The sequence below is a fragment of the Diabrotica virgifera genome, chromosome 9 (genome assembly GCF_917563875.1).
Source record: "Diabrotica virgifera virgifera chromosome 9, PGI_DIABVI_V3a".
Classification (NCBI taxonomy): Eukaryota; Metazoa; Arthropoda; class Insecta; order Coleoptera; family Chrysomelidae; genus Diabrotica; species Diabrotica virgifera.
The window spans coordinates 201036456-201049452 of NC_065451.1; the positions used below are offsets into that span (position 1 = coordinate 201036456).

Consider the following 12997-nt stretch of genomic DNA (forward strand, 5'->3'; position numbering starts at 1 on the left):
TTTTGTAGTCTGACGTTCCAAATTTTTAACCTATTCCACAATTAAAACTTCCCCTGTTCCAGTGTTCCCATACATCAAAGTTTGTCCGACTAGACACCGTTAAGCTATTAACAAATTTTCAGCTTGCTATTTATCAACTTTTTTTTGGTACGCGGGATCCAGGTCTATATCTAGTGTGTTTTAAACGAAAAACCAAAATTTTTCTTAGGCAAACAAATTACTTTTTCCGTGCAATCATATTTTATGTTCATTGATGAAGTCTACTATGTAATTTCAATGTTCAGCAGATGTTTTTTGGTGTTAGTGTTTCCAATCGGTGTTCCACATGCCATTTTTTATTCTTGTTGTGTTGAATTTGTCAAACTTAACCAAAACCACGGTTATTAGACATTTACTACGGTTGCCTACTCCGCCTGTGGTAGGGAGACTTGACTTACGTCACAAGAGTACACAAGCCTATATATTTTTAAATTTAAAAAACGTTCATTATGTATATGTAATAATAATGTTGATGAAATTTTAGAATGCCAGGTATAGGCTGATGTGACCACATTTATTACCTATTATTTAAATTCTTACAGAAAATAATGCAAGTAAGTAATTCTAATTCACATAACCCTAGCTGACCTCTAAGGACGGTATGTATTCAATAGTTAATCCAGTATTGATGGATTAAATCCAATGGATGGATCCAATTTAGTATAAGCGACAAATCTTCAGTGTAGAATGAAGATTGAAGTCCTAGATTTCCGTAAATCTTGCATTAACCGTTGGATAAACGTAAACAACCAGTCCTGATTAATTTTAATTACCAAATCACCCAAATATCAACAGTTTTTCATAACTAGGTATTATAATCCACTAAACATCTTTATTTCACAACTATCTTTACTATTTTCCATACATCAAAGACATAAAAATACCGATTAATCGCATTACGATTCAAATTACTGTACTCTAGTTATGTAATCGCGGTCTTAATGTTCATTGGTTAGTCAGAAATAGGCAGCCGTATTAAATGTCTTAAGAACCGTGAACCAAAATCATCCAAAAAAACCAAAATATCTTCTTTTTTGATGAATTCTTCACACAGAACACTTATTTCACTTTGCAGTGCGGTGTTGCCACCTCCTCCTGACCGCGACAAATAAAAGTTGGCGTTTTCGATTTACACTGATTACGATGTGAGTTACGGAATACCAATCCAAACACGATAACGACGCGATATATATCCAACATTCCGATTTCGGGTAATTAATTCGACTTGGTCATTTCTATTCGATTTGTTAAAAGTTACAGAATAGGGTTGATTGTGATATTACGATAAAAGTGACATTTTTTTTTGTTTCCAGGTCCTCGGAGAGAATAAAACTTGTGGAACATGTGTATAGCTACAGGAAGGGAAATGTTTGCAATCCACGTACTGTGTTCTCAATTGAGAAATCGCACTGTATATAGGTATCGAATGTACATACACAATAGCCTCAGAGCGCTTTCGACAAAACTTGTAACCAGCAATAACGTAATTAAGGAATATTTAAGAAGAAGGTCCTTAATGATGATTTTGGCGCGTTTTCAAGGACACTCTATATCGTGATAAAGATTCGTTTAAAACGGACTTTGATTTTAATAGACTTTGTATAGTGACTTAGTGTTACATCTATTTATTTTATGTTTATTGTGTTAGTGTAAGATTGATTGTAAAAAGTTTTATAAATTTGTTTATAAAAATGTACATAATGTTGATAAATAAAATATTAATTAATCTTTATTATTTTTTTTTATTTTAAAAAAATACGGAAACTATACTAAAGGGCCTAGCCGGGTAAGATGATGAAAAGTGCCCCCAACTCGATTCAAATTCCATATAGGTCACCGTTTAGCATATATAGTGAAACTAACTTTCTGAAATTTTTAGCCCCCTAGGTGGTCATGTGACCCACCTAGAGCCTAATTAGGGTTTTTAGGTTTTTATTTGTTATCTCAGCCGCATCGAGAACTACCGAAAAAATTTAAATAAAAAAGTTGTAAGCTTTAAAAAGTTCTGTCGGAATTTTTTTTTTATTTTTTGGCGGGAAATTAAAATTTTAGAATGATTTTAAAATTTTAAATGAGTATAAAAAAATTACTAAGGCATTCGTTTTCACGAAAAAAATATATAACGTGTATTTTTGCATAATGTTTCACCCTGAATTTTTTCAAATTTTTAAAATTGGTGAAACGCACCTTTAAAAATAAAACACCGCATTTTTTCGGTTTTTTTTTTCGTTTTTTGATACAATTTTATACATATTTTTCAAAAAAGGTAACACCGTTACTGGAGTAGGTAAAAAACTGAAAAATAATTGGGGTTTGCTTAATAAAAATTTTTTGTAACGCCATCCATTTTCACGATACAGGGCGTTGAATAAAACACAATTTTACATATTTTTTACGATTTTGGCGAAACTACTGGCAACATTGTAATAAAACTTGGCGGGTTTTAAGAGGTAGTTATTGTGCATGTTTTGACATACAATTAAGGATTTGATATTCATCATTGGCGCGCTTAGGGATAATGGTCTGAAATTTTCAAAGAGAAAAAGATAGTACGCCACTGACATGTTTCAAATTAACAATCATTTTGAATTCCTCGTTCAATTTGCGATAAACAAACTATCTTCTCATTTTTTCATACGAGGCGCCGTTTTGCTGCAAAAAATAAAATATCTTAACGCTTCCAAAGTATTCGAATTAGTTTTTATAATGGATGTACGAGTTTATGTAGATGTAGAAACTACTAAAGTAGTATTTTATTTCATAGAAGTTCGAATACTTTGTAAGGGTTAAGATGTTTTATTTTTTGAATAAAAATGGCGCGTCGAATGAAAAAATAGGAAGATAGATTTTTTGTTACAAATTGAACGAGGAATTCAAAAACGATTGTTAGTTTGAAATATGTCAGTGGCGTACTATCTTTTTTCTTTAAAAAGTTTAGACCATTACCCCTATGCGCGCCAATTATAAATATAAAATTCCTAATTGTATGTCAAAAAATGCACAACAACTACCTCTTAAAACTCGCCAAATTTTATTACAATGTTGCCAGTAGTTTCGGCAAAATCGTAAAAAATGTGTAAAATTTTGTTTGATTCAACGCCCTGTATCTTGAAAATGGATGGCATTACATAAAATTTTTATTAAGCAAACCCCAATTATTTTTCAGTTTCTTACCTATTCTAGTGACGGTGTTACCTTTTTTGAAAAATCTGTATAAAATTGTATCAAAAAACAAAAAAAAAACCGAAAAAATGCGATTTTTTATTTTTAAAGGTGCGTTTCACCAATTTTAAAAATTTGAGAAAGTTCAAGGTGAAATATTATGCAAAAATACACGTTATATATTTTTGTCGTGAAAACGAATGTCTTAGTTATTTTTTTCTACTCATTTAAAATTTTAAAATCGTTCTAAAATTTAAATTTCCCGCCAAAAATTAAAAAAAAAAATTTGGACAGAACTTTTTAAAGCTTATAACTTTTTTATTTAAAGTTTTTCGCTAGTTCTCGATGCGGCTGAGATAAAAAATAAAAACATAAAAACCCTAATTAGGCTCTAGGTGGGTCACGTGACCACCTAGGGGGCTAAAAATTTCAGAAAGTTAGTTTCACTATATATGCTAAACGTTGACCTATATGGAATTCGAATCGACTTGGGGGCACTTTTCATCATCTTACCCGGCTAGGCCCTTTATATTCAAGATGAGGTAGAAATAAACAAACCAAGATACGTTAAATGCTACTAGGAGCACTCCCGAATCATAATTTACAATGTATAAACTTTGGAAATCATGATTTGGGATACACAATGTATATTAGTCCAGAGTAATAAGGATTTTCTCGGGAGACTCAAAGATCTAGGTAGCTGACTGCTTTTTTAGTTATTGTAGACCCAGGGCCCCCGTAAGCGGGCGTGCAACGCGTGCGGCGCACGCGGGCGTAACCCCAAAGGGGCGCCAAACCGAAGGTTTGGTAAATAAGAAATATTTATTTTAAATGAGATAATCATTTTTTATATACAATTTTAATTATTTCATGAACAGCTAGAGAAATCTCAAAAATGAAATATTATGTTATTACTGAAAAAAGAATTATCCCCGTCCTGAAATGTTGAACTTACTCCGTCAAGAATATATTTTGTTGTTCCTAATTTTTTTTGAAGTAGATTGAATTACGCTTGGCATACCATCCAATCGATTTTATATTGTAAACTAAAGCGACACTCAAAATAGTGAAATAAACATCAAATCACACTTCTTGACGAGTAGAAACATAAATTAACACCCATAAAACGCAACTTAGCAGTTTTACTCCAACAAAAACACAACTTGCTGGATCAAGCAGGTTTACTCGTATAAAGTGAATCTTTTACTTGAATTTATGATAATTACCCTTAAGTAAGCAAATACTCTATGAATTATGATTATGTATTTGACTTGAGTATCTTTTCCCTTCTCGTCTATGCGTTTATTAGGCAGGCACAATCATTATTTACTGTTACTGGTGAACGGGTGGTTTCCTGCAGTGAAAGGTTTAAAATTTTATTTTATATTGGTGTTAATAATAATTACCTACGACCATTATTGCAATATCTGTTGGGTTTGTTCTGCCCTGATTTTAAACTCTTGTTTTCGTGTAAAAAATATTGGACAATCTTTTTTATTTGTTGTTATTTTAAGTGGTGTGGAAATTAAATTAATTGTGAAAATTGTAAGTATCATAATCATTGCATAGAATAATAATAATTCATTTTAAATAGTTATAATCGGGTTTCCTCTAATTAAATCCACAATTTACAATTTATTAAAAAAAAAAAAGAAAATAATGAAGGCATTATGTCTGCGTAACTTGGAACCATATGAGGAAACTTTTTTATTATTAATTTTAAGGAAAAAATTTATTCTCTATAAAATGCTTTGCATAGTCTAAAAACTAAAATGCAACCAAATATAAAATTGTGTCAATCTTTTGAGTATCAAAAATATGAATTTCGATCAAGAGTACCTTATATTTCAACAATATCGAAAATTATTATTATGAAAAGTTGTTTGGAATTAATTAAAAACTATGTTTTAATATGCAATTACATCCTTTTAATTGAAATTTTTTTTCTCAAATTACAGATACCCAACGCCCTCTTTATTTATTACGAATAATGTGATAACTCTTTTATTGTTATTGATTAATTAATTAATAATAATAAAAGAGTTATCACATTATTTGTAATAACTGAAAAGGGCTATATTAATAATAAAAGACATCACATTATTTCTAATAGATGAAAAGGGTGTTGTTGAAAAGTACAATTAATGTACGATAAAAAATTCTTTCTAAAAAGCTTTGCATGGTCTAAAATCTAAGATGCAACCATCAAATCCTATCAATTTTTTTTAATTTTATAGGAGATATATGTAAAAAAATATGAGTTTCGATCAAAAGTAAAGTGTTTTCTAGATCACAATATATTTCAATTAAAAGGATGTAATTGCATATAGAAACATAGTTTTTAATGCTGAACAACTTTTAGGCCTGGATCCCGCGTATGAAAATAAAGTTGATTAATAGCAACCTGAAAATTTGTTAATAGCTTAAGGGTGTCTAGTCGGACAAACTTTGATATATGGGAACACTGGAACAGGAGAAGTTTTAATTGTGGAACAGGTTAAAAATTTGGAACGGTCAGACCACGAAAACGGCACATGTATTTTGTCCGGCAGAACAGACTTAAACTCTCCGAACAGAGATTAAACTCTCATGCAAAAATCAGACTACTATTTATCACCAAATGGGCGTTTTAATGAGTGGAACATGTAGAATATGTCAAATGACAGGAATTTTGACAGATGATAAATAGCAGTCTGATTTTTGCATGAGATTTTAATCTCTGTTCGGAGAGTTTAAGTCTATTCTGTCAGACAAAATAAATGTGCCGTTTTCGTGGTCTGACCGTTCCAAATTTTTAACCTGTTCCCAGTGTTTTTAACCTGTTTTTAACAGTGTTCCCATATATCAAAGTTTATCCGACTAGACACCCTTAAGCATAAAACAAATTTTCAGCTTGCTATTAATCAACTGTTTTTTCAGACGCGGGATCCAGACCTATTTTCATAATAACGTTTCAATATTGTGAAAACTAAACGTACTTTGCTCTTGACCGAAATTCATATTTTTTGACACACCTCGTATAAGATTCATAAAATTTGATATTTGATGGTTGCATTCTGAGTTCTAAACAATGCAGAACTTTTTATGAAGAATAACTTTTTCTCCTAACTTTTTCTCTCTGAAGAATAACTTGGTTCCTTGTTATTTAGACACCCTGTATAAAATTTGTTTGGAAACTTTGAAATGACAAAATATTATTGTTTATTTACTTAAATGTATATTTTTAATTTAATATGCAGGATGCTTCATTAATGTTGCAAAAAATTTAAGGGGAAAGTCGCAAAATGTCGCCTGTCAAAATTTGCAATGTGTTTTAAACGTATTCATTTTTTTCGAATCCTGAGAAAACTAATGAGTATTTTTTAAAAATTTAAACGCAGAATGAACGATAACGTTATTGCCGAGGGCCTACAGTCCCTTAAAATAAATAAAAAGTTTCTTTTGAATTAAATGTTTACAATTATTAAAAATCACACTAAATTTTCTCTTTTATTTTCACCCCTGTAACTTATTAAAACAAACATTATAAAAGTTTTCAGGGACTTTCGGCCTCAGTAATAATGTAGTTTTTCATTCTGGGTTTAAATTTTTCAAAAATATTAGTTTTATACAGGGTGAGTGGGGAGGAACGCACCAAACGTTAAGGCTGTATAATATACGTAAAAATAATCAAAAATAACTCATATATATGTTGTTATTCGATTTTCATTTGTTTCCGAGATACGGGGTGTTAAAATTTTGCTTACAAACTGACGATTTATTTATTGCTCTAAAAGCGGTTGAGGTGTGCAAATGAAATTTGGTGGGTTTTAAGACATAGTTACTGCGCATGTTTTGACATACAATTAAGAATTTTATATTCACCATTGGCGCGCGTACGGGTAATAGTCTGAAATTTTTTAAAGATAAAAATGGTATGCCACCTAAATATTTCAAAAATAAACATCTTTCTTGAATTCCTCGTTCAATTTGTGACAAAAAATCTATCTTCCCTTTTTTCATGCGACGCTTCGTTTTCATGCAAAAAATAAAACATTTAACGCTTACAAAGTTTTTGACGAAGTTTCTATAATATGAATGTGTAGAAACTTATTTCGAATACTTTGTAAGCGTTAAAATATTTTATTTTTTGCATGAAAACGAAGCGTCGTATGAACAAACATGAAGATAGATTGTTTGTCAGAAATTTGAACAGGGAATTAAAAAATAATTTTTAGTTTAAAATATCTCAGTGGCGTACTATTTTTTTTTGTTTTAAAATTTTAGACTGTTACCCGTACACGCGCCAATGGTGAATATAAACCGGTTTTAGAGCAATAAATAAATCGTCAGTTTGTAGGAAAAATTTTGACACCCCGTATCTCGGAAACAAATGAAAATCGAATAACAACATATGAGTTTATTTTTGATTATTTTTACGTATATTATACAGTCTTAAAGTTTGGTGCGTTCCTCCCCACTCACCCTGTATAGTAGATTTAAAGGGCGCTAAAATATGTCCCGCACGCGGGCACCAATCAGCCTTGCGGGGGCCCTGTGTAGACCTATAGGAAGAAAAGCTACCTGTTTCCTGCCTAGAGTTCGCTTCCGTTTTTTAATTATTAACAATTTAGTGCAAAAATCGCGATTTTTTCGATTTTTTGCACCCCATTCAAAAGCTAAATAGTTGACATAAAATTACAAAATTTAATTTCTTAGAACATTGAAAAACCTTCAAAATGCCGATTTTTGAAAGTTAAAAAGTTAATTTGTTGTTACGCAAACTGCAAAATAAGTGAAAATCATTATTTGTTAATAACTTTTACTAAAACTACCTTAGAAGTTTAGTGTTTCACCAAAAGTTGGGTATTGGCGTACTTAACAAAAATTTAAAATTTGAGACCGATCCATTAATTAGTTTAAGAGTTATTCTATTTGTTTATCCCAGAGACCTTTATTTTGCAATAAGATAAGACAGAAAATAATAAAGATAGAGCAGTTCTGAGTATGCCAAATGGAAGTAGAAGAGTAATAGTATCAAAATGTATTAAAAAAATAATTAATATAGTCAAAAATCCTAATGCCAAATTTTTGAAATTTTGTAGTTTATAAACATTTAGAATAACTTTAAAAATGTTGTCCGTAGAAACAATCTTTTTATATATTCGAAAAGATAGTATTTTAACACGAATTTTCAAATAAAAAAAATTAGCCTGGGTTTATTTGGGAGAAAGTTAGCCATATGTTTTTTTTTTAATTCACAGCTAATTTGTTTATAATAATTAAGGGATCTCATTAATGCCATTTTAAAGAATGGAATTTGCATTTTTTCTTAAAAAAATTGCACAAACGTACCTTCACAGCACCCTCTACGATTTTTCAAAAATGTAGTTCAAAGGATTACTAGGGGGAACCTACAAATCCACCGAGTTAAAATACCGAAAATGCAAATTAAAACGAATATAATTTTCTGTATCTCCGGATCAACTCAGAAAACTGCAATATCTGGGACATGTTATGAGGGGCGAGCGTTATAACTTGTTACAATTGATAATGCAAGGAAGAATACAGGGTAGAAGGAGTCGCGGAAGAAGAAGCATCTCCTGGTTAAACAATTTGAGAGCTTGGTTTAATTGCACTTCTGCTGATCTCTTTAGAGCAGCGGTATCGAAAGTGCGAATTGCCGTGATGGTTGCCAACCTTCTTAGAGGAGATGGCACATGAAGAAGAAGAAGAAGGATCAACTCAATGGATTTTGATCTTTCTTTTTTTAATTCGTATGTAATTTCTACGTACATTACAAATATGCAATTTGTTTATAAATTTATTAATAAATAGTCTAATTTGTTTAAACAATTCTTGAAAAAATATTTTTTTTACAAAAATCTATTTTTTTAATCATAATATCATTAATGATCATAGAAAAAGTTAAAGTGCACTGTAATAAATACATTATTTTTATAAGATAATTATTTATTGAAGATAATTTATTCATTAAAGTATACCTTAACTTTTTCTATGATTAATAACGATAGTATGATTAAAATAATGGATTTTTGGGAAAAAATTATTTTTTCAAAAATTGTTTAAACAAATTAGACTGTTTATTAATTAATAAATGTCTAGACAAATTGCATATTTGTAATGTACAGAAAAATTACATACATATTAAAAAAAGAACGATCAAAATATATTCAGTAGATCCAGAGAAATAGAAAATGATAGTATGTAGTTTTAAGTTGCCTTTTTTAGTTTTTGAACTCATGCATTTGTCGGCTCCCAGTTCCCCCTTCACTTACCACGACTAGTCACCAATTGAACTACATTTTTAAAAATTAGTGTAAAATACCAGCTTTTCTAATACGTAAAATGATTTTTTCTGCGGACAATATTTTTAAAGTTATTGCAAATGTTTATAAACTACAAAATTTCACAAATTTGGCATTAGGATTTTTGACTATATTAGATAATTTTTTTTATCTTTCTTAGTACATTTTGATGGCATCCTTTTTATACTTTCATGTGGCATGCGCAGAATTGCCCTATCTTCATTACTTTCTGTCTTATGTTATTGCAAAATAAAGGTCTCTGGGATAATTCTTAAACTAATTAATGGATAGGTCTCAAATTTTGAGGGTTTGTTAAGTACCCCAATACCCAACTTTGGGTGAAACACTAAAGTTCTAAGGTAGTTTTATTAAAAGTTATTAACAAATAACGATTTTCACTTATTTTGCAGTTTGCGTAGCAACAAATTAACTTTTTTAACTTTCAAAAATCGGCATTTTGAAGGTTTTTTAATGTTCTAAAAAATTAAATTTTGTAATTTTATGTCAAGTATTTAGCTTTTGAATGGGGTGCAAAAAATCGAAAAATTCGCAATTTTTGCACTAAATTGTTAATAATTAAACGGACGCGAACTCTAGGCATGAAACAGGTAGGTTTTCTTCCTGTAGGTCTATAATAACTAAAAAAGTAGTCAGCTACCTGGATCTTTGAGTGTCCAGAACATGGTCTATTTCTAGCTTATTACCCTGTACATTGTAAATTACGATTAGGGAGTGCTCCTAGTAGCATTTAACGTGTCTTGGTTTGTTTATTTCTACTGCATCTTCATTTTAAATTTAGTATAGTAAAGTCGTTAGAAACGAAAATACCACTGAACTACTAAAAAACATAGGAATAGGCCGAATTTTGTGAGAATGTCAATTTTGGGATCCCAAAAAAAGATGCAAAAAAGTTTGCCACTTCTACGCTCGGGCTTTCCTCTAAAACCATACGGTGGAAAACAGTAACAGATATCTTTGAACAAAAATCTTTATTAGCAATTTTTGTGTAGAATGAACCGTCCTTTCAGAAACGACCGGCAATTTTTAATGTCTGTTACGCGCGGTAAATCAATTTTTTTTTAATAAAATTTGTATCAATTCCACTGTAAAAATTCGGTACCGTTTAATGAAAGTATCCTATCGACAAAGTTCTAAATGCGTTTTAAAGCTGAAGAGTGCCATTTTCGTGTGCAATTTTTGTATTTTGCCTCAAATGAAGTCAGTTTTTATAAAGCTGTTAAGTAAATAAACGTTTCGCGATTTTTGCCAGTTTTTATTCCCGTGATATTTATCCCACGCTATTAGCGTCTAGATTCGTTGATAAAATTTTGTTAAAACCCAAATAAGGGAATAGGGTATAGAAGAAAAAGGGCTATTGCTAACTTCAGACCAGTTTATATACCTATTATATGTAATTTTTCTTCTATATTATAAAGCTACAAGTAAATAAAATGCAATTAAAAGAGAAGGATATTACATTCTTCCCATTATTCACTATAAAATGCGAAATAGAAACTAGCGAAGAGCATTATGAACATATTCCGGAGTTGGTTCAATATGAGTTTAAGACAGAAAAGCCTGTTACTGGTGATTTCTTTTTTTTTTTTGTATAGACGTGACTCTATCTGTTAGTTCAATGTGGCGCCAGTAAGTTGTCGTTCCATTGTTTTCGTGGTCTTCTCACTGATCGTCTTCCTCTTGGGAAACCGTCTCTCGATGTCCTTACTACTCTATTTGTCATTCGACTTATGTGGTCATTCCATTCTACTCTTGTCTTTATTATCCAGTTATTAATGTTCTCCATCTTGCATCTCCGACGTATACCTATGTGTATTCTTCTCGCTTTGTTCCATAGTGTTTTACCATCGATTCTTCATAGTGTTTTCATCTCCGACGTTTCGAGTACTCTTTTTGTCCTCTCTGTGTCAGGTCGTGTTTCTGCCGCGTATGTCATTATTGGTCTGAAATACGATCTGACTATTCTGACCTGACTGATACTAAAACCAATATTAAATACCGGATGTCCACTTTAGTGATGTAACGAATATTCGTATTCACATTCGCATTCGCGAATATTCGCATGTTTTTGCATATTCGCATCCGCATTCGCGAAATGTGTGCGAATGTTTTGCGAATATGAAAACCAGAAAAAAAATAATTTTAAGATAATATTAGGTTAATAAAATCAAAATCTATTCACGTCTCATCTTTTTTTATTAAGAAAAGGTAACTTAACCTCAAACATGCAGCTACTCTCAAATGGAAATATGCAGGACACAACAGCAGACAAAGAGACGGAAGATGGAATGAAGCGATAACTCACTGGAGACCTTGGGACTATAAAAGAGGAAGGGGTAGACCACAGACGAGATGGTCGGATGACCTAAAAAGATACGCAGGGACCAGATCGACAGCATTAACAATTAACACTGAACCGAGAAGAGTGGAAAAATAAGGGGGAGGCCTACGTTCAACTTTGGACAAATGAAGGGCAATAAATAGATAAAACTTAACCTTGTATAATCACATTATCAGCCTTCACTTTTTTTAATTATTTGGTATTATGTAATAAAGCTTAAGATTCAGATTCTTCTTGTTTAGGAGCCATCTCCGCTACGGAGACTGGCAATCATCATAGCTATTTTAATTTTTGAGGCAGTAGCTCTAAATAGTTGTTTTGAGCTGCATCCAAACCATTCTCTCAGGTTCTTCAGCCATGAAATTCGTTTTCTTCCGATGCTTCTTCTGCCATCTATCTTTCCTTGCATTATAAGTCGCAGGATGCCATACTTCTCACCCCGCATCACATGTCCGAGATACTGTAGTTTTCTTTCTTTAATTGTAAGTTCAACTTCCTTCTCTTTACCTATTCTTCTCAGTACTTTGTTGTTCGTAACTCTATCTACCCAGGAAACCCTCATAATTCTTCTATAGGTCCACATTTCAAGATTCACATTGATTTACACTAAATATCAATTAATTTTCATTATAAATTTAGGAAACATTACAAAAATAGAAACAAATTAAAAAAAACTGAATATTCGCATTCGCATCCGCATTCGCGAATGTCGGTAACCGATATTCGCATTCGCATTCGTATTCGCGAATGTTCAAAAAATGACATTCGTTACATCACTAGTCCACTTATATTCTCCCCATTTTAACTGCCTATAACCTCTAAACGGCTCAAAATAGGAATATGCAGTTTTCGCTGAAATGTTTTATTTTAGTAAAAGTTTTGTCTGAATAAACTGAGTTTCTTTATATCGCTTTCAATGACGAAAATAAATGGCGGATTTTTGAAAAAAAAACTTTGTTTACTTTTTTTTAATGGAACACCCAGTATATTTTTTTGTAAATTGAAAGAACGGTCATTCACCTATCCAGCCATATAAAGTTTTTTAAAGTCGGTTGTAAAATGACAGTAAATAATAAATTTTTAAAATGAGAGGTGGAACGTGTAGATCACGTAACTAAATAACATAACG

At 31.3% G+C, this 12997-nt stretch overlaps 1 protein-coding gene across 4 annotated transcripts in view; it reads left to right on the forward strand.

Moving 5' to 3' along the window:
• LOC114329288 (uncharacterized) overlaps nt 1-1771 on the forward strand; it is a 157637-nt gene extending 155866 nt beyond the window's left edge. For all 4 annotated transcript variants that reach the window (XM_050662080.1, XM_050662081.1, XM_050662082.1 and 1 more), the window contains one exon: nt 1353-1771. Coding sequence is in view for 1 of the 4 variants with exons in the window: in XM_050662081.1 (XP_050518038.1) it covers nt 1353-1369 (17 nt within the window). In the remaining 3 variants the exon portion in view is untranslated. The remainder of the gene's footprint in view (nt 1-1352) is intronic.
• The last annotated feature ends 11226 nt before the right edge of the window (nt 1772-12997 follow it).